Source organism: Boleophthalmus pectinirostris, unplaced genomic scaffold, assembly GCF_026225935.1.
Source record: "Boleophthalmus pectinirostris isolate CB_2022bp ecotype Guang Dong unplaced genomic scaffold, ASM2622593v1 HiC_scaffold_6, whole genome shotgun sequence".
Classification (NCBI taxonomy): domain Eukaryota; kingdom Metazoa; phylum Chordata; class Actinopteri; order Gobiiformes; family Gobiidae; genus Boleophthalmus; species Boleophthalmus pectinirostris.
Window position 1 is genome coordinate 25,778,470 of NW_026571447.1, and position 22,828 is coordinate 25,801,297.

At 36.7% G+C, this 22,828-nt stretch overlaps 1 protein-coding gene across 1 annotated transcript in view; it reads left to right on the plus strand.

The window, feature by feature from the left end:
- osbpl3b (oxysterol binding protein-like 3b) overlaps nt 1-22,828 on the plus strand; it is a gene marked incomplete at its 3' end in the record, with an annotated part of 71,740 nt that overhangs the window by 42,397 nt on the left and 6,515 nt on the right. Inside the window, exons 2-7 of the mRNA XM_055163883.1 lie at nt 14,957-15,088; nt 18,097-18,213; nt 19,035-19,088; nt 20,203-20,316; nt 21,244-21,408; nt 21,972-22,095. Coding sequence (XP_055019858.1) covers nt 14,993-15,088; nt 18,097-18,213; nt 19,035-19,088; nt 20,203-20,316; nt 21,244-21,408; nt 21,972-22,095 — 670 coding nt within the window. The remainder of the gene's footprint in view (nt 1-14,956; nt 15,089-18,096; nt 18,214-19,034; nt 19,089-20,202; nt 20,317-21,243; nt 21,409-21,971; nt 22,096-22,828) is intronic.

The following is a 22,828-nucleotide window of genomic DNA, read 5'->3' on the forward strand; positions in this document are numbered from 1 at the left end:
TTTTTTTCTTAAATATTGATACTTGCTTAAATGAGAACCTAGTTTCAATATTTTGACAACACTATTTTGTTGCCACTCTGGATCACAATGCCTCTACAGTTAATTTTCTTCAGTGTCTATTGTCCTGTGTCTTGTGGCAGCTGTTACCTGTGTCTGTGTGCAAAGTGAGCAGCATGAATAATTCATAAGGCTTCATATGTAAATAGAAGTGTCACGCGACAGTGAAATGTTAGTGAGCTCCATCTGACCTCATGTGGTTTGCCTAAAGAGCCCCGCCCAGGTAGACTTAGCCCTACTTCAAGTCAAAGAAAAACTAGTACTAATACAGTATAGTAGGTAACAATAACCGAAAAAGTCTCACAGTTATATCATGGGCTGTCACAATATATCGAATCACAAGTTCCTTTGCTTAAATGCATGGTTTTATAGTAGCAACAGCTTAAAAACATTGGGAACTACATAGCCCATGATTCATTTCAGTGCAGAACACACGAAGAAATATGTTTCTTACTTGAATTCTTGGGAATATGACAGAAATAATTCACATCAAATCTTGTCAAAGTATTTTAAAAGCAAAAACGTGTCCCATCTGCAATTTTATCAGTCTCTACAAAATATCACAATAAATATCATACCGTGAGATGCGTATCGTGATAATATTGTACCGAGAGATTTGGATATCATTACATTCCTACAGTATAGATAACAACAGTAATGAAAATATTATTGAATAAGATATCAAATAAGATAAGTGGTACCAGTATACAGATTTGTTTACATTGCTCTGAATTGAACATTCCACAATATTGCACTAAATTTATCTAAAATGGATTAATTCAGTTACATGTGTTTATAATTTATCGCTGAAAATGAAATGAATTCACTCAGACTGTGAGTGGGTTCGACTCTCCGCAGATATGACCTGTAAATTGGCCTGGTTGCTTGTCCGAAGGAGATTGATTATCTCAGATTCTGCATCACAATTTAATGTGTTTAAAGTTACATTTTAATAACGCTTTAATGATGAGTTGTTGTACAGCTGTATAAAATATGAATGTAGATTTGCCCAAAGCACCACACATTTGAGTTTTGGCAAATACTCAATGCTCTCTTCCTGTAATGTCATTCTGATAGTAATTGTTCCTAATCTAAGTGGGCTGATTGTATCTCTGGCATCTCACAGCACAAGGCATTAGTACGATTTTATCTGTAATTAAAGCTGTGTAACTCCGCCAGACATCCCAACAAATGATGAGGATCCAGATAGCCTCAATGTGAAGAGAAAAAAACATCAAACCAAAGTCAAAATTTTCAGCCACTTGGATTGAATTATTTAACTATACGGATATTATCAACTCCTTAAGTAATTTAGGTAAACTATTATTCAGTTTGTCCAATTACTCCTTCTTTATTAATCTGCTTATTAAACAGGTTTGTTGGCAGCATAATTGCTCTTGTTCATCATAATTAATGGACTAATTGTATTTGATAAGCAATGAGAAATCCACATGCTTTCATTTATGTAGGAAGGGGACTTACATCCATTTGCAAAGCTTGGGTTTTGAAATGTTTTTTGAGGTCCTGTTGAACTCATTATCATATAATTGCAAGTCAAACAGAGATCATTTGCTGGTACATTGTCATTCTGCTACTGTTTTTTGCCAAGAGTAGAGTTTTAATATTTCAGCTTCTCTCGATAATGCTGACAGTTTATTTGGAAATACAGTTTGTCTTAGTGCCAAGTGAGAAAATTAATCTTGAATAATTTTTCCCTGATGACAATTATTATTAGATCATATATGGTTATAAAATCTATCAAAAATGTGCTAAAAAATCCCTTTAAATCAGCGCTTGCCAATCTTTTTCTTGGTGGTCTAAAATGAGTGGGCTGAGGACTGAGGGCTTAAACTATTCATGTTTTTCATCTAAAAACTTGTCTGCAAAGATATTTATGACTAAATTGTCTTAAATGATTGTGATTTTTAGGAGTTATACGGGCTTCATCTTCTGGCAGTCTTGTCAGTGAAAATTGAATTGATAGATAGAGGCCAAATAAGACCCTTTAAGAGCCAAATCTGACTGGCCGCACTCTGAGCACCCATGCTTTAAATCTTGATCGAGATTCAAGCCTTCTCCAAAAGGGAATGGACTGTAAAATCTGACACTTGTACAGAAATACTTTATACCTGTTTAGAAGATTTCACTGCAAGTTTCTTTTCATTTTATTCAACTCTTTGCTGTTTTGTCATGTTTCAGTTCAATATTCTACTTTTACATAACTTCATAGCAACAATTAATTATGTGATACATTGGCCAACACTAGTTTATCTTCATATCTAAAGTTGTTGAAAAGGTTCTCTGAACAATGAATATTTTAAATTCAACTATGACATAAATGCTACATAAAGTTTGTAAGCTTTCATGGGTGTAAAGTAATATTAATGCTCTTTTATCTGCTAATTACTTTCATTTTTATCCTCACCTAACATCTTAACAGACATGCTTAAAAATATTTCTGTTGCATTACATCATCTGAATGCTCATTTCTGTCAATATTGCCCACCTGTAGTTTATGATTAAACACTAGGTTTGAGTCATTTTTCAGTTTTGAGTTGGCCTTTTAGAAAGTGGCTATTTGAGACTGTTAGTGATAATGACAAAACAGGCCCACATCAGTCACGTCCTTGGCAGACCTTTACCTTTTCTCTTCTATATAAAGTCTATTCTCTGATGTGGGCAAATGGGATGTCTGTATTTCACACAATATGAGGCTATTAGGCTTGTAACTTTCAGATACAAGGAGTCACAGAAAGGTAGGTTAATAAAAATAAATAAATAAAAAAAAAAATAAAAATACACCAGGGACAAAATCAGTGAGAAAACCTTACACAAATTTAAACACACACATGCAGAACATTCCTGTCAAAGTCTAGATTGTGTTAAAGATACACTGTGTAATTTTTCTAGTGGGAGGTCAATCGCAGTAAAGTTCCATGTATATGACATTAAACATATTTATATTGCATTCATCAACTGCATCAACTCTGACTCATTCCTACATCATGGTTAGGGTCCACGGTCACTACAAGTAAGTCAGGTCATGTCATTTCACTTCCCGTACACTAAGAGCATCACTTTGTGATACTAATAGGCCCCTCGCCAGCTTCTGTTGCTCGGGCCTAATCATAATCTTGGGCCTAATCATAATCATAATCATAATCATCTGTCCACAGATCCAAGCAGGTGGCAGACCCTGCACCAGAAAAGTTACAGTGCACCTTTAAATGACACAGAATTTAATAGATATGTAACAATAAGTGAAATATCATGACATTGTATCTTCAAAGTTCACACAATAATATCGTGAACCATCACAATATATCGAATTACTTGTAATTCACTATTATTGAATTACAAGTCTCTTTGTTTAAATTAAGAGTTATGGTGCAGCAATAAAAGACAGAGGGAACTACATAGACTGTGATCCTTTACTCCATTTCAGTGTAGACTACAAGAAGAAATAACAGTTCTAAGCACTTTAAAGTCTTAGTTCTTTGGATTATGTCTTGTCAAGGTATTTTAAGAGGAAAACATAGAATATTAACAGTTTTGGTAGCCTCCACAAAATATTGCAATAAGTATTGTACTGTGAGATGTATATCATGAAAATATCGTACCGAGAAATTTGGATATCGTTACATCCCTCATCGTGAACCTCCCCACTATACCGTGAGCTTTCCTCTGATATCACAATAAATATTGTACCGTCAGACTTCGATATCGTTACACCCCTAGAATTTAATAATGAATGCATTTTTTTTAATACATTTACTTTTAGAGTTTTATTAATTCAGTTATGCTTGGCCTGTATCTTAAAAGATTGTTTGAGTTGAATGCCAGGTCATGTGGCGGTATAGCTCTACTAATGCTTACTCATCTTAGTCTCACACATGAAGCAAATCTGTCAACACTTTTAAGTTGTTCCATTCATCAGTCTGTCATTATAAACAATAGACAATGCCTGTTCTAAATATATTCAGTGATAGCTTGTGGCTGCACAGATGTCCTGTTAGCTTTCAGTTTTATTTGAGGATATTTTGGGGCCATTTTGTGATGCAGTGAGATGAGCAGTGACAGGAGAAGTGGCCCGTGGGTCGTCATCTCTGAAAGAATATACAGGCTTTATAGGGAGGGACCTTACATCATCAGAACAGTTGGATTTCAAGTTAGATTGGCCACTAGAGCTGAACAATATTAACTAAAAACATGCAAGCACTTATGTTGAGCTTATCAGGGTCTATTAACATTGTTATACTCAATGTAGTTGTCATTAGTCTTATATAACTCTAGTCCAGTTTCCTTTCGTGGTCAAAACTTTGGCTATAGTTTAAACTGTACCAAGACGGAAGAGTCAACATTAGAACAAAAAAGAAAACACTAAACTAGGACAATAAATTGAACCCAAACCCAGATTAAACAAACAAACGTAACTTGGCCTGACCTAAATCATAGGACTAGTAAAACCACTTTTTAACTAGCTCTAAACCAGTGCTCAACCAAGACTAGACAATACGACTAAACCAAAAACCAACAAGGACTAGTCTGATCATGATTTCAAATTAGATTTTGGTACCAAGAAAAAGGCTTGACCAACACTGATGTGATTACCAATAATGGCATTTTTTATTATAGAAAGTAGCTTCTATCAGTATCGATACTTTTTCAAATGAGTATCTAATTTAACTGATTTCACCTAGGAATAACTTTGTAGCTGTGTATGGTTACTGGAATTACGATATCGCATTTCACAACAACTAAACATTTGAAATAAATTATGCAGCCCAGCCATCCGGTCCATCAACCCTTTTTCCTCGTATTTATGAAAAGATCCCAGACTTCCGAACATGTTAATGGTTTTTTATTGAATTATGAGTCGACCATGAGTCCAAGAGTAAATAAAGCAAAGAAGGAGAGATGTAGGTGGGTGGGGGAGGGATGTAGAGAGGGTGGAAGGGAGGGAGAGAGGGAGGGGCGTGCGGTTAGGGGAAGAGCAGAGGATGTGGTTGATTAACAGGATGCTTTGTGACGTTTCGGAGTGACTGATACTATGCTGGGCATACATCAGTGCAACAGTGAATGAAGCGGTTTTGAATGCAGAGTTAAGATGCTGAACTGTAATTAATCAACAAAATGACATTGGTTTGATTAGATTAATTAATTAACTTTTCTTTTGTCTTTTTTGTTCCAGTTTGCCAAACTCAAACTCTCCAACTAACAGTAATTTATTGCTCATTATTTACTATCTGAATATTTTGTGCCTTGGATCCAAACATGGACGATATGACTACATCATTTGACATTTTACAAAAGTATAAAAGTTTATTGTTCACTGTGGGGTTGTCAAAAATCAATACACAGAATGATATTAAAATTTGTATCAAAACCAGATTCCATTTTGAAGTTTGGATAATAGAAAGAAAATCACATAATTTCCCTTTGTTGAACAACTTTAGAATTTTGGTCTTGATATATCAGAATTACTGTGTTACCATGTGATAATATTAAGGATACTACTAGATATTGTTTTGAAAATTACAATTTATTATTCAAGTGTTGTTATAATCATCTTGGTATCTAACTTTTTCCTTAGTATTGTTGCAACCTACTTCACTGCTTTTCTGTTAAATAAACAGCACTGCTCTGTCCTTCTCTGTGTCAGTGACAGATGGAAAACTCTTCACCTTGTGATGCCATGTGGGAATACAGGAAGTGTTCCACTGTCATTTTAAACTCCATACATTTCCACCACGCTCATTTTCATGATTTCAAAGATGCTTACTTGAAAACTACCATTACATGACATCACAAGGTGGAACAGAGCTTTTAGAGCTGTGGAGATGTAGACAGATTAATAATGTGGGATTCCTCAAACTTGTGTGAAACAAAACCCAGCTCCACATATGTTTTTGAGGAAGTAAAAACATTCTAACATGGCCAGAGTCAATTTAGACTGTTATACAGAACATACATTTTATTTAAGTGTAGTGACAAAATTTCTAGTGATGCTATTTTTTTCTTTTTAAATACAACCAAGGAAAAAAGGTGTCTTCCCTTGGCTGAGACATCCTTTCACCACTGCGTGTTAAAGCAGACCATCTGTGGTTACAGTGAGAAGCCCTGACCACACACTGATAAAGACGTGGGCTGGCAAACATTGTGCTTCCACTAATGAATAATACATTTGATTGGGAAGAAGCCAACTGTCTCAGAAAATAGTGGCAGTCTTCAGGCGCATCATGCGCAGTGTTTTGTAATTTGCCCCAAACTGGATAAAGGGAGGCAGCGGAGGTAGGCCAGCTGAGCAAAGGGCGTTTTTAAATAGGAGCAGATTTGATGATTTGGATTTGTGTTTGATTCAACTAAATCAAAAGCACATTTGTAGATGGAAATGTTCATGGTCATTCCAGCTTGTCAAAACCCAATCTTGTCAGATCTCAGAAGCTCAGCAAGACCAGGCCTGGGTAGATGGGAGACCGCTGGGAACACCAGGTGCCAGAGTGTGGTACTAATGGGAAAAACTGCCTTTGTGTCCTTAGGCAAGACACTTCACCTACATTGCTTAGCAAGAAAGTGGTGTCTGTGTGATTGTTGGTGGTGGTCAGAGGGGCCTGTGGCACAGATTGGCAGCTTTGTGTCCATCAGTCTGCCCCAGGGCAGCTGTGGCTACAGTAGCAGCTTGCCACCAGTGAGTGTGGAGTGAATGAACAATCAACTATAAAGCACTTTGAGTGTCTTGAAAGGCGCTATATAATTGCAGTGATTAATTAATGATTGATTAAATGTTGCTCGCGCACTAATTGCGGCAGCTTAATTTGCACTTTAAGTTTGGTATTCAGGTTGAAATTCATTCTGTGCAATCAGTTCTTTATAAATGTGAAATGTTGCTCAGAATATAATAAATATAATAGGGTCAAAAACTGAATTTGTGAATAACTGCACCATACTTTTATTGCATCAATGCATCAGTAATTCCTTGGACCATGTAAGTGCAGATCAAATATTAAATAAATATACAAATTTCTTGCCATTTTTGCTCCTTATTTTGAATTTATTATTACCATTTATATTTTTGCACTTTATTGTGGATCAATAAAATTTGTCTCTGCATTTTCACGATATTTTTTCCTCTCACTGTGACTTTTAAATGCTTACACTACAAATCCATTACCTCCATCCAGGAGGTACCTTATAAATTACTTCCACATTGTTCGAGATTTTCCAGCAATTTTCTTCTAGGTAATATTTAATCCACACTGCCATTATTAGGATCAAATTGACTTAGTGTTACAGAGCCGGTGGGCCAACATAATACATTTCGATTAGTGTTATTAAAGTTTTAGCGCCTGTAAATGGCTCTTTTGGTGAAGATGCTCATGGCAACTGCTCCAAATGACCCATCAAACACGTTGATGTATCTGTGCTAAAGACTAACTACTTTATCCAGGGGAGCTAGAGGAGGCTTTAGGCATAGTAACATGTTTATTCAGATAGATAACCACTGCTCTGCCTCTGGAGAATTCAATTTAAAGAAATAAAAAAAGACTTAGTCAGGCCTCTGTAACGTTCAGATTGTAGTTGGTTCCTTTGAAAGTACAGACCATTCTTATTTTATTCCTACCTTTAGAATATTTGGCCCCTTCAACCAATTCAATCAATATGTAGATAATGTTAGTTTTCCAATTTTGCTTCTGTGTTAAAGAAAAACTTCAGCTTCAATTTATGCAGAAACCCTGTTATTTTTTTTATCAAATGCAATACGCCTCTGTGCCATTTTCGCATTGTTTACCTATAATTCCAGTCGCTCCTCAGGTCATAGACTTTTTAATACAAAAGTGGAACTCAACCGTTCATTCAGTCAATGACAGGTGATGTTTATTTCACACATAAACAACTTTTTGAGCACCGGGGCTATCTAAAAATCACCACTTCCATCCTATCTTCTATAACCCCAGAGCTGGCTTCTTGTCGATTGGGTCTGGCAGAGTTAGTGTTGAGAAAAAATGCTCTGAGTCAGTTCCCACACAGTTCATTGGAATTGCTGCAAATCACCAGCTGCCTGTAACTACACATCATTTTTGAAAACAGTATTTTTCTTCTATCGTTTAATGGACTCTGAAGAAATGCACTTTGGTGTGTCACGAAATGAAGCTGGGATTATGTTAGCCCTTATTTTAGTTAGTGAGTGAGACTTACTGTAAAGGGCATCGTAGAAATGCCAATATACTCCGTGAGACTTTACCGGTCTGGAGTAAAATACAAAATTGTTCAGTTTAAGAAATAGATTGAAGCACATAAAATACTGACATTTAGTTGGGATGTAGTGTGGGAGGATGTTGAAATTACTGTCCAAAAAATGCTGAATCCTAAATAGCACTAGTGGATTCAGAGGAGCAAAGATATAGTAAAAATGCACGCTTGCACTAAGTTGCCCACTGATTAATATTACATAAGGAGCCTTGAATGTAATACTCAATTGACTTTACACTGTTTCACTCACGTTTTTGATAAGGTTGTTTTAGTACTGACTCAAGCAACAAAGTCAATCTGAGACAATGGTCACTCTATAACAAAGTGGGGCCCAAGAGCCTAATTTGGTCCTCCAAGAGTTCCTAACATTTGTAAGAAACATCTATTTTGATTTCATTTTGCACTGAAGAGAGTTAGGAACTGAAAGGAAGCCCATACCAGTCTATCTTACCTAAAAAGGACAATAATTAAACACAATTTAATCATAAATATCTTTGCAGACCAATTTGGTGTACTAATACTTTCACTTTGGCCTGCCGAGGAAAAAAGCCTCTGCTCTAAAACCATCACCATTCACTTTCTACCACACCATTCCAACATCGGCAAACAGGATGTGGGCCAATACTGTAACCACTGAGCTACAGCAGCTTTAATCATATACTGGTTATCTGCGATACTGGTGATTCTGGAGAATTTCCCCAGATAATGGTTTCGATCTGATATTGTAAATTCAGCTGATATTTGGCATTAATAATTTTTTTTTCTATACTGCTCCATTCTCTGTGATCATGTGTCATTCACGGTTTGTCCTCAGTGCATAGATTTGTATTTTTAAGCATAATAATTGAAAATATGAATGTATATCTTAGAAAAATAAATGTTAAAAAATAATAATAGTAAGTTAATTAGTAAATTTCACTGTAACTGAACTGAAAATTGGTGTGTACTATAGATTTTAAAATGCTTAATATCAGTATTGGCAAATATCGGATATTGGTACCAGCTCTAAAAACCCATATCAGCCCATCCCTGCTTTAATCAAAATATTTTCATCAATTTTATCTTATAGCACTTGCACTTAGCTAAAACTTGAGAATTTCATTTCTAGGGCTAAACGCTCTTTTAACTGGACAAAAATGGCATAAACCAGAAGATGGCCTAATACATGAGTTATGTGAATTAGAATCAGTGTCGTTGTATTTTCACAATTGTAAGACTGCATGTACAACAAAACCAACATGGAGAAATAAAAAACATTTTAAAAGCAATATATTTCATCCACAACACATGACTCACTCTTTTCGAGTTAATGTGCTTACATAAAAGCCATAGCCAACCAACATCAGTGAAAACAGTCTCTCTTACGTGATGTTAAATATTACATTGTGTCTTCAAGTATAGTTCTTTTTCATAATAGACCTGGTAAATAATGCAGTGTTACGTTCCAAATGCTCTTATTATCGTCATGTAGTTGTTGTCATTACTTGACCCAGATCATGTTTCCTGTTTTATTATGTGTCCGTCCATCCACACAGACGCCACAGGGACAACTTTCCGTTTCGTCAGGGCAGCTCTTTTGTTTGTGTTACAGCGAGTCCAGTGCTTTTGTCCCAAAGCCTGTCACAAATACACTCAGCCACCTTATGTATGCAAAGACCTATTCAGTACACATGGGGCAACACTAACAGCCAACCACCTGCTTGTCTCCATGATGCTGTTGTAGACTGTAGATGTTATTGCTTTGCCAAAATGTTCTACAGTATGTCAGTAAACTTCTCTATCTCACATTTAATCAGTTACAATGCTATACTGTGGAACATTCAAGGCGAAGCAATGACATCTCCATGGATACAAGGAAGTGGCGTACCTTACACCTGAAAAGTTAGTGCAAATATTTTCGTCTTGAGGTTGCAAAGGAGAGAAGGTGGATAAAAGGGGAGTGAAAAACAATGTGTTTGAATGTGCATTATTTATACAGAGGGAAAGCAGTCTGGTCCCCACACCCTCCATTTGTTTTGTTTCTTTCAGTGACATGTGAAACGATGGAGCTCATTGGTCACCTATTATATACAAACAAATCTTAATTTCTCTCACCTCAGATTAACAGAGTTTAATGAATTCTTCATTTTGCACAAATAGGCATTGTTTTTCAGTCCCTTGTGATATTTTTCTTTTCTCCTTGTAAGCAGCCATGGACCATGCATGTCCCTGACTGGCTAATCCATCTGTCAGCCATGCCAATCTGAAAACAGGGAGATTCACCAGTGACCAGACTCACATTTTTGTAAAATATTGAAGAAGTGTATGTCCTGGATCCCTAGCAAACAACTTGCAAAAACTGGGATTTGAATTCATGACACTAAAATATGCTGCAACTTTGCAGTTTATAAAATCTGTTTCAGTATTTTTTTTTTTTTTTACCTCAAGGAAATTTCTATCTAAAATAGTTTTGATGAAATAGTTTTTAAAATAAAATTCTATTACATGAATATTTTACTGTCTGTTTAAAGGTTATCCAAATATCACCCACCAAACCCTTGGACTTTTGCCTTTAACATTATGCAAGCATAAGTAACCAAAGAGCGTAATGATAAAAGAGTTTTTATGCAGTCACTTGTAATGTTACACATCTCTTCAGTTCAGAGGGTACAGGGTAATTACAGTGGTGATGTTTGATATGGCTGTCATCCCAGTGAAAGCCCAGGAAATAGACCACAGCAGTGACATGAAAGGATGACATTGTGCGGCAGAGGTGAATGAATAAAACATAGAAAGTGTTGCATAAATCTTGAAGAAGGCTAAGAAATACGTCACAATTTGAGATAGAGAAGACTGAAGGTTTCAAATGACCATTCTATTGTTCAGTCACTAACATGAGAGGCAGTGGCCATTGCACCAAAAGCGGAGGTCAGTAGAGGTAATGTGATTAACCTTGTGCAGTACTAGTGGATGGATGCAGCTGGAGAGTCAGGGGACATGGCTCACACCAGCTCTTGTGAAAAATGAATGAGAACTAAAGTGGCTTGTAAAGCACTCGTAAATTGATGATGGGCTTCCTGTGACGTGAACGTGATGTAAGGAAATATAGTCTAGTCCTACTTACTAGTCCTCTCCACGCAAGTCAATAAGGTCATTGTGCCAGTAATTATATGTCCACATTTTGTTGATGAAGCAGCATGGAAATTGTAGTTTGGATGGCACCTATTGCAAATTGGGCTGGCTGCAATTTTCTGTTATATATGGTGCCATTTTGAAGATGGCTGACCATTCAAAAGATATAATATTTTGTTTTGAATTGTTAATTAATAGAGCCACAGTCCTAACTTTTCATCATTCTGAAACCTGTGGATATGCAGCTCACTATCCCTGCCAACTGTTTTTGTGTTACTGTTTTGGACAGTTTACTTTGTTCTTGTATGTGACACTTTTGGGCTTGCTTAATTGCTTATCTGTATTTTGTATTTCAAAGAAACTCATTCAAATCATAGTCAAGGAAGAGTCCATTTGGATCATTGTAATTAGCATGACTATACAGAGACGTATTCTCACTTTGATTTACGCATGAGCTGCTCTCTGTCTGTTGGATGCATTAGTGGATTCACTTGAATGTGCTGACGTGTGGCTCTGTACATAACGTTGATTAGTCATGTGAAGAGCGGCGGTTGACTGAAGTCTCTTATTTGCACACCCAGAGGAAATGATAATGTGTGTTTAGTTGATGATCTCACATCTCTCATCTATATATGACTGTAATATCTAGTTATTGATGAAAAGGGCCTTAATGGAGTGCTAATGCAGAGTCTTACTGACAGGAGATGAAGATAATAAAGGTTTATTATATTTGACCAGTTGGGAGTGACTGAATGAATCGGAGACCTAGAAAATTTTATTGTAGGCATATGAAATCAAAATAAACTGAAAATGTTATGTGTAAAATATCTGAAATGTATTAACATTTACATGTTTTCATTGATAGTCCATCTTTTGGGAAGTGTCATCCTGAAGAAGGTATTAAAACTGAGAATTGACATTTCACTGTGCACACACATACACACACACAGACATTACAGCTGCATCATGGGCTCAAATCTCGGTCCAACCATTTACACAGCGTTATGTTATGGCTCTCCTGCTGCTCACTTTAAGCACACAAGCCAAAAAATAAGCTTGGGTGGGCAATACTGACAAAAAAGAAGTAATTGTTATTTGGGGGGAGTATTACAATAACAATAGTCAGAAGATGCTTTTGCAGTTCAACAGAAATGTTTTAAATGTATTCATTGAGGTTGTATTCAACAAATGTTAAAGGACAATGGATGCACTGGTATGATACTGGAATTGTTGCTGATACTGAATATTTTCAAGGAGTGAATATAAGCTCTGTTAATAATAATATTGGTTCCATGGATATGCTATTTTGTTCTATACATTTGAATAATAAGACAATTTACTGGCCAATGTTTGCCCAAAGCACTTAATATTTTTCAAAGTTAGTAGTCTGTAGTTACTAGAGAAAATAAGACTAAAAGACTAAATAACAGTTACAAGACACATTTGGATTTTTTATTTTATTTTTTTTTACAAAACGCCATTTGTGTTTAAAGGAAATAAATTATATTTTCAGTCTCTGCCTTAGTATTAGTTGATATTGGTTATCTGCAGATATTTCCTTATTATTACTACATTAAAACAAATATACTTCATAATGTAATACATACTTAGAGTGTTTTTATCCATATTTTCAGTCTTCAGTCTCTGCTCCGTGGTTCTGTAATGCCACAATGAATCTGCAGTTTGTAAATGTCACCTGAAAATTTTCTCCTCCAGAAATTATAGCACCACAAGCCTCTGCTACTCTGCCACTATGCTGCTATCCAAACTGTCCCAACAGACAAGATTGAGCCACATGCAAGTCTGAGCTGACACTTACTGGAACACCATCTTCCCAATTCTGCTGTTCTCAATTATCTGAAATTTCAGCAAAAAATAAAATAAAAAAAAGAAACCCAAACTGAACTAAATGAAATTAAATCAAAATAGTTTTTCATTAAAATAACTTCAGACAGTGACACTGATGAATGTGATAAATGTGAAATATTATCCAGGGCTTAGCAGTTGCATGTAGAATTTTAAAGGTGCCTATTTTGACAGGTGGACGGTCTGCCATCTGCTTGTCTCCATGGCGATATTGCTTTGCCTGAAATGTTCCACATATGGCATTATTAGACATACTGTATCTTGCATTTAGTAAAGTAAAGCATTTTGTTAAAAGAATTACCTACATAAATACACATTCTTCCTGTGAGCAGGCTTAACTCTCCGCAGATCTGATCAGATTAAAGTGGTCTGGTAGTGTCACCTGCTTGTTTCCTTTGAGATATACAAGTTTACAGCCATACTGTGGAACATTACTAGCAAAGCAATAACATCTCTGCAGAGACAAGCCAGTGGCCAACACTCAACCAGAAAAGTTGCAGTGCACACTTTACATAGACAATGGATGATTATGCTTGTGTGGCAGTTCATCAGTCTAAACGATCAAAGTGAATTATTTAAAAGTGGTTTATGCCATTATGTCTTCATCCCTGTCTGTCAATTTCTTGGATTTTTGTCTGTTCGATGCCATATTTCTGAAACTTGATGACGGAAAACTACTAAATGCTTTTCATGAGCTAATGCATTTTCAGTGAGCGGAGCTAAAAGCCTTTTAGAGGGCTTCCCTATTAAACGCATCTCCCCTCCCATGTATTATACCCCTCTCTTCCTCTTTCTCTCCACCTTCTCCCCTCCCTTTGCTCTCCCCCTCTCCTCTCACTTTCTCTCTCTGCCCCTTCTGACCCTGTAAACCCCACTGTTCTCTCTTTCTCTACTCCCTCTTCTCCCAACCTGGCCCTGCACATTCCTTCCCTTTCCTTCCATCCTTTTTTCTCCTTCTGTTCTCCCCCTCTCCTCTCTTTCCTGACTCTACTAGTATATATTCCTCATTTCTTTCTGACCCCATCCCCTATCTTCTCCTCCCCTCTTCTCTCCATGTGTCTTCCCTCTCTCTCCTCCTGATCCCATACACCCTTTTGCTTGCTCTCTCACTTTCTCTCCCCCTCCCTCCCTGACTCCTTACACCTTCTGCCCATCACCCCTCTCTCCTTCCTCCATCTCTACCTACTCCTCTCTCCTCTTCTTTAACTGTTCACTAACCTCCTCTCCTTCTTTCCCTCTCACTGCTCCCTCTCCTCCATTCCTGACCCTCTATACCCCTCTTCCCCCTCTCTGTTCCTTACTTTCCCCTCCTGACTAGAGATCAAGTGATGTGTTTATGGCCATTGCCGATAACGATGTTTAGAATCCTGAGCAGCCAAATGGCCTATAAGCTTTGCCGATATTTTTGGGCCAAGACGCAGGGACAATTTAGATTCTTTCCACGAAATTATGTCGTTTAATTTACGACAAACTCACCTTCACAAACCTTGGGATTTGAGCATTTTGAGCAGTTATCTGTTTGCCCTAAAGTGTTCAAATAAAGCTTTATGTGTACTCTTTAGGCAGCAAGTCAGACAAAACAAAATAACCAATACACTAACAAGTGCAAATATTTGCCCTATATATCGGCCAATCCATCTTTACTCCTGACCCCTATCTTCTCTCTCTGCAGTATGGCCCAGGGTTTCCAGTGCTAGTGGCCGCTGTGATGGGTTCTGAGGATCACAGTTCCAACATGTCGCAGAAGATCTCGTCTCTGTCTCGTAGCAATAGCAGCTCCTCCTCCAAACATGACAGCAGACAGGTAACTCACACCCAACTAATGCCAACGTCAAGAGCTCAGCCAGCCACTGTGGGAATAATCCTACCTTGGAGTATACACTATTAAATATTGACACTTTTCTGGAGTAAAATCCACAATAATAAAGTTCCCAGTGTTTCCCTTAATAGAGGAGACTGCAGTGAACCGTCAATTTTTTGTTCCAATAGACTAAACAAGCTGCAATAAATTGGTTTTAAAAATATCCTTATTGCTTGTTGTATTAAATAGGAAAGTGACAATATTTCATCTAGATTTTTTTATTTGTAAAGGTAATGAGTGATGCTCTATGCACCATGTAGACTACATCTGAACACAAAGGCAAGGAATGTGGAATGCTTCTTATGACCTACTATTTTACTTTCAAGGGGCTTCCGCTTTGGACTTGTGTTATAATTATGTACTCTAACAGTAGATTGCAGTTTATATTTTCTAATTTGTATTTCATTAAGTAATCTACCTAACTTAGTCAGAACATGTCACCATAGTACCGTATTCTCTTTGTGCCAAAAACCAAAACCAAATACACGAAGAGAATAGTTTCCTGAAGATATCACATCAGCAGCACTGTCACTGTATCGCTGATTGTAACAGATGTGGTTGTTGTGATACCAGAGCCAAAAGTAGATACTAAATAAGCTCTTCATATAAAGTTGTTTATTTCTCTGTCTAAAGCACTTCAGCTCCTTCTGCGTCTATTGAGACTGACTGGTCCATTGCTTGTCCGTGTCACATGACTCTAAAGGACCAATGAGGTGCAGAGAATCTGCACTGACGTCCCTGCTGCTGGATATTCCATTAAAAACCGCAACAAGACGGAATTCCTAGTTCGCTTATTGGGAAATTTGGCAGGTCACATTCAAAATTCTCTGACTGGGTTAATAATATACAAGAAGGTAATGACATTGAGTACATTTAAGCCCATGTTTTAACAGCGCTGATAACGATACTGCGTCTCCGTTTAATCTCAGAGTATCTTGACCTTGAAGAATAGAGCCTAGGCAACGTTTGGCAATGACTCACTGCACAAATCATTGAGTGTTCTACGGGCTGCTTAGAAGCCACACCCCCATCACACACACATCCCCCCCTTGCAAGAGAGGGGCTTTTATTTAAACTCATTTAGATATTCAGAGGGATCAACGAAATAATTAAAACCAGATTAAGAACACTGAAGCAAGTTGCCTCCAAGCGCTTCCAAAAACTCATAAAGAACTGTGTCATTGTCACAAATCAGCAAGATCCAGAAAAGTTACACAACAAAAAATAAGTATTTAGTTTAAAGGAAAAGTATAGCATAAAATATACAAAGTGTCTCAAATAATGTAAATAATAATGTTAGAACCAGAAGGAGGCGACAGTTGCCAGTCATTGTGAATAAGTGCACATTCAGCAAATGTGCTTCCGGACAAACAATAAAAAGGGAACCAGATTTTAAGACTTGTTTTTAAGACAAATTGAAATACTAAATCCTTTGAAGATGCACTATGTAACTTTTCTGGTGGGGGCTCTGCCAACTGCTTGTTTGTATGGAAATTGTATTGCTTTGCCTTGAATGTTTCACAGTGTGGCATTACATTTATTTATTATTTATTAATTGATTCAATTTGCAGTGATTTTATTGTTAAAAGATCTCTTGTCACCTGCTCGTCTTCATGGATACACCTAATTTTATAATGCCAGCAATGCAGTACTGTACAATAATTAAATAATAATAACATCTCCATAGTGACAAGGTGGCGGTCCCTCCACCAGTAAAGTTACATAGTGCACTTTAACCACAGTTCACAGTTTACAGGTAAATTATAATCACTACAATAATAACCTTATGTTCACCTCCTGTTTGAAAACCATTGTGCAATCTTCTCCATGTCCCCTAATGTGTCTGTAATCCTGGGCTTTCTGGGAACTCTCACTGCAGGAGCTCTCACTCTGTGGATTAGTCTGTGATGAAATATTACCTTAATCTCTGTATTTGTAGGGATTTTGTTCAGTACATGTTGAATTGTAAGAAGAAAATTATTATGGTAAAAAGTGAGATTAGGCAGGTAAACTCATTCTGTAAACGGAACGTAACATAAATTACAACAAAAACAGAGCTTTCTGTTTGAATAAATACACCAGCATTCATTTCATTTATTTCACTTTGTTTTCCCTTAAGATTGTCTTTGTTTGTTTAAATTATTGAATATCAGCAAATCCAAAAGGAATCAATTAAGCTTAGCATCTTCAAGATGTACTGAAATGGAATATGCAACAAAGGGAACTGTGCAATGAATGGAGTGTGCAATGAATGGGAACTGTGCAATAATGGGAACTGTGCAATAATGGGAACTGTGCAATGTTGGAACTATATAATGAGTGGAGTGTGCAATATTTTAGTGTCTTGCCCCCTGTGACACTTGCTCTTGGAACAACGGATGGAAATTAGCCTTAGGCTACAATCCGGTGTGTTTACATTCATGTTGTCACGTTTGTTCATTAACATGCTCTGTCCAAATCAATTAAATAAATAAATAAATAGATAAATAAATAAATAAATGGTTGTTTGAGTTTTGCAAAAATCATAATTATGAGTACAGGGCTGGGACGAACACATTGGAAATCTATTTAGTTACAGAATACTGAAATTCTGCATTAAAATGTATTTTGTAATATATTCCAATACATGATCCAATCGAATAATGTGTTACTGAATACTTTTGCATCAAAGTTGCATTGTATTATAGTATAAAAATGGACTCAGGATTAAAACAGTTTAATGTTTGTTGCACTGGTTTTATTTATTCATCACAAGTGAAAGAAGGAAAAATCATGCTGCAAAATGAGCTGTTTATTATTCTTTTTATTGATTTATGTTTTATCTCACAGCAAGCTTTTCAGTTGAATAAAAAAAAAAAAATCCATTTAATACATTTTTGTTTATCTATTTTTTCCCCAAAATGGGTATTGTTCTGTTCAGTATCTCACCTCACAGAGAGTTCTTCCCACAGGACAGCTGGGAGATTGTGGAGGGTCTGAGAGGGGGCTACAGTAACATCCAAGAGCCACAGAAACAGGAGGGCTACCTGCACAAGAGGAGGAAGTGGCCCATGAAAGGATGGCACAAGGTATATGTTTGTTGTCAGTTTCTTATTTATTTATTTTGGGGGTAATTTTACACAAAAACACTGCACTAGAAGTTTCTCAAATATAGGATTATTTTAGAGTTAATTTGTAAAACAAGTACCCTGCACATTTTGCTATTCTTGTGTTTAACTGTAGGAATAATGTCTATCCATGTGACTCAGATCTGGAGTGTGGACGCAATAGCAATGAACAATTTCAAATCAGTGTTTTATGTATTTTGAATTAGCAAATGGTCTCTAGAATTTCTTCAAATCACTTACTCATTTAACCCATGATTCATGAATAGAAAGAGTTGATTGCAAAGTTGCCGTCCAAAAGTCGGCTAAGTCAAACCCAACTATACGACTTCACAACGATGGCTAAAATCAAGTAATTAAACTTTTACAGAGTTCCACAATCTATGAATAAATGATTAAACATTGAAGCCATTCCTAAGTTTTTATCTCTGTTTTAAAACTAATGGCTGTGTTCAGTGAGTCATGTTTGTCATTCTAAGTTAGCCTACACACTTAAACAGGCATCTTGCTGCCAGGCTTTCTTGTTGTTGCTCCAAGATCCATTAACTCGATAGCACTGGTTGTTAATAGAACTCTATACATTTAGTATTGATTAACACATCTTTGAGCTTTCAACAGGATTTTGGTGATGTACATTAAACATTAGGGATCATTTACGGGAGTATATTGGATACATTTGAGTAATAAAGCCCAATTACAGCCACCCACCCAGATTTTACCTCAACACAGAAAAGTACATTTTGCCCTGACTCTGACCTGGCAGTGACTTGAGCTTTTGTCTACAGAGATACTTTCTGTTGGACAAGGGCATCCTGAAATATGGAAAGTGCAGCGCTGACGTGAGTACAAAAGCTTTCTAACTGCATTATGTGCACCTGTCACTCACCACAGCTTATAAGAAGCAGCATGCGTCTTTTAACACTGCACACACATAGGGCTGCACAGCTTCTGCCTTTCTTTCCTGAAATGAATTGCAGTTGCTGTTAGTTGCAATTTATGTTTTCAAATCAGGGTTCAATTCACAGTAGACTTGTCAAAAAATGTATACCCAGATATTAATTAATACAAAACTAGATGTTTGTTTGAGCGAGTATCAGTGCAAGGAAAAATCTGTATGACGTGAATTTTTTCCTAAATTGCTTTAGAATGGTTTTGATCAGGACTAGTTTAAGATCATACAATCACATGAAATAAACCGCTATTATTTCATGTTGAATATTACGTTATTATCATAGTGTTTTATTTAGTATCAAAATTGAGTTTGAAATTTTTGTATTGTATTTTGACAACCCTAGTTCACTGAGAGGTGTGAACACACATAGAATGCATTTCAGAACATGTTTGTGAAGTTCTAATATACAAGATTAACAAGTATATGTCTGCCTAGGAAAGACACCCTTTGTAATTTGATAAATGCGGCCATTCAATTAAGTATTTTGATTCAGTTGCGATTAGTGCTGCATTCTGAGTTGAAAAATGCACACAAACACTTGAAAAACTTGGGAACTCAGGCCAGAACCATCTAGCTAAAGTAAACAAATAACATTTAGTTTTGAGAAAGCTAATAGCAACAAATCGTACTGGTTAGCTCATTTTAAAGCTGGTAATGAGTGAAATGAAGTCGGAACATCTTATCTCAGAATCCCAAGTTCCCGAGGATCCCATGGATGCATCATAACTGTGCAGCCGTAACATTTCCCTGTATATAGACGGAAAATCAAATCACAAAATAATCAGTGAGATAAATGATCACACTCACTCTCAATTTTAGCTCATGATATTTTTACAATACAAAAGTTCTTAAAGGTGGCTAAATATAGAACTATTATTAATTTTGCTGACTGTCAGGTTTTAAATGAGTGCATTTGAAAGCTGGGCAGACTACCGGAGCATGGGTATAAAGCCTAATCTAATTTATTCATAAGTGTGCACTGACTTTCCCTTGTCTTGCAGATTGAGAAGGGAAAACTGCATGGTTGTATTGATGTGGGTCTGTCGGTCATGGCTATTAAGAAGAAAGCCAAGTGCATCGATCTTGATGCCGAGGAAAACATCTATCACCTTAAGGTAAACCACAAGGATACTCCAGACTGGGCTAACCCTACAGACTCACTGGAGGCAGAAGAGAAAATATCACTTTAGTCTTTGTTTCTGTAATGTTTCAAAAATATGATATACATATTTACATTCAGATTAATAATAACTGTATTGTATTTACTTCTCAATATTTTACTGGTTGCTGTTTGAAGTCAAACATCACAAAAAAAATTAAAGAGAAATATAGTTAGATTATTAAAAGCTGATTTAAATAAAGAAATATGATCACAACTGAACCTGGGTTGCCATTGTCTTAACCTACATATAGTACACATGTTTTTCTTATTCTCTATATATGGACAAGTCATGAAGCCATACTTCAAAACCCCCAGATTTAATTCATTCAGCTGCAGAGGCTGCACTAGCACTGATTAGTAATTATAGATAGTTGTAGGAACTGGTACCCAAGTGAAAGAAAGGCTCATTCCGCTTGCTGATTGGACGAGAACCAAAACACCAATGTACAAGGTTGTTATATCTAGGAATAAATCATCATTACAATTGTTATCAGGAAAAAACAATATTTCATTTGAACTGATTTACTCCAGTTTCCCGCATCAACTCAAAGTATGCTACATAGGTCTCCAGGAAGAATAGCTGATAGCTATGGTCAATTAAATACAATCAATCAATCAATCAATCAATGAACCTGCCCAGAGACTACAGGTGGAAATTAGCACTGCTGCTTCAACCTGGTACAAACCATCTCTCCTGTTAAGGTTAATGTATATTGTGCACAGTCCCTATCTCATTAAATAAATAAACTATACTAAATTTGAAATTAAATTCTACATATCCTCCCTTTAATGTCCACAGTAAGTTACAGTTTTACGACTCCCAACTTTCTTCGTCTCCTCCATTTGTCCTCATGTTTGGATTCCACTCTGCCCACTGCAGATAAAGTCCCAAGAGCTCTTTGACGAATGGGTCTCCAAACTGCGCCACCATCGAGTGTATCGGCAAAACGAGATTGCCTTGTACCCAAACGAGAAGACATTTTTCTCCCCACTCTTCCCCTCCCCCACATCCACCAGTACCACAGAGAGTGCCTCCATCAGAAAGGTACACACAATGCTGTTATCAAGCCAATAGCTGCCTAAACATCTCAATATAGGTTGGGTTCATGGTCTAGTTTTGATCATATTATAACCACAGATCACAGGCACAATCCATATTTTGTTATTATTGAATCCATAACACTGCTGTATTAATTGTATGACTTATAGAGCGTCAACTGACAATTATCAGACTGAATAATGCAACCATATTTTGATACTATTGTGAGACACTTATTTCATCTTATTGTTTTAGTGCTGACAGAGAAAATGTTAAATTTTATGTTGTTTTTTATCATGTGGTTAGGCTCAGTAATTAACCAGATGATAGCCAGAAATTAGGTTTTAAAAAAGGTGATGGACTATTGAAAGTCTGTCCTAGCTGTCCTGAATCTCAAGTAAATTTTTCCCATGGATAACCTTGGAATGTTGCCATATCAATTAACTCTAAATAACCAGAAGAGGCTGAAGATTTTGAATTTGTAAAAGACCTTAAACATGAACATGAATCCAAGCTATTGAAGAAATGTTAAGAGGGGGAATAGGTGTGACCTCTGCTCGTCTTTGCAGTGCATGTCTCTACGCCGACAGTCCACGGTGCATTCTCCAGGAGCCTTCCCCATAGGATGTAACAGTCAGGCCAAAGTCGCAGCCTGGCTCCAGTCGTCTGATGACATGGACAAGTGCTCCAAAGGTGACTCTACAGAACACACCGACTCTCAAAGCAAGACAGCAGCATCTGGTGCTTTTTCTCACTCAATTTTAGGTTTCGATTAAACCAGCTGTTTCCATCCAAGTAATTAAAATGAAGACTGTTGAGGTCAGTTTAAAAAAGTGAAGTGAAATTTGGGTTTGCTTCAGTGATAACATTAAAGGTTCACTATATAACTTTTCTGGTGAAGTGTATGCCTCCTGTTTGTTTACATGGAGATGTTATTGATTAGTCTGATGTTGTTAAACCTGACTGTGTCCACGGAGAGAAGAAGGTGACTCCTCCAGGCCAAGTTACAAACCCCATCTGTTAAAGCTCACACCCTCAGTGCATGTATTTTGTACTTTATTAGCATAAAATGGACTTGTAATTTGTCATGTCATACTGTGAGATGATCCAGGCAAACCAATATCTCTAAGGAGACTAGCATTTGACGTACTGCTCCCTCACCAGAAAAGTTACATAATGCATCTTCAGTCAATTTTATTTTAGATTTTATTTTTATTTTATAATGTCTGTGATGTGCAAGGTTTGAATATTGACTCAGCTGGGTTAATGTAGAAAGTAAATAATAGAACAAATTAGGAAATGCAATCTTTTTTCCCATTCAGACCAAAACGGCTCTATGCAATCAAGCTAGGAAATTGTCCTTCCCCGTGTGCCTGTTGACTGGAGCAAGAAATGAATTTATATTTATTTTTCTGCCTTGCATCAG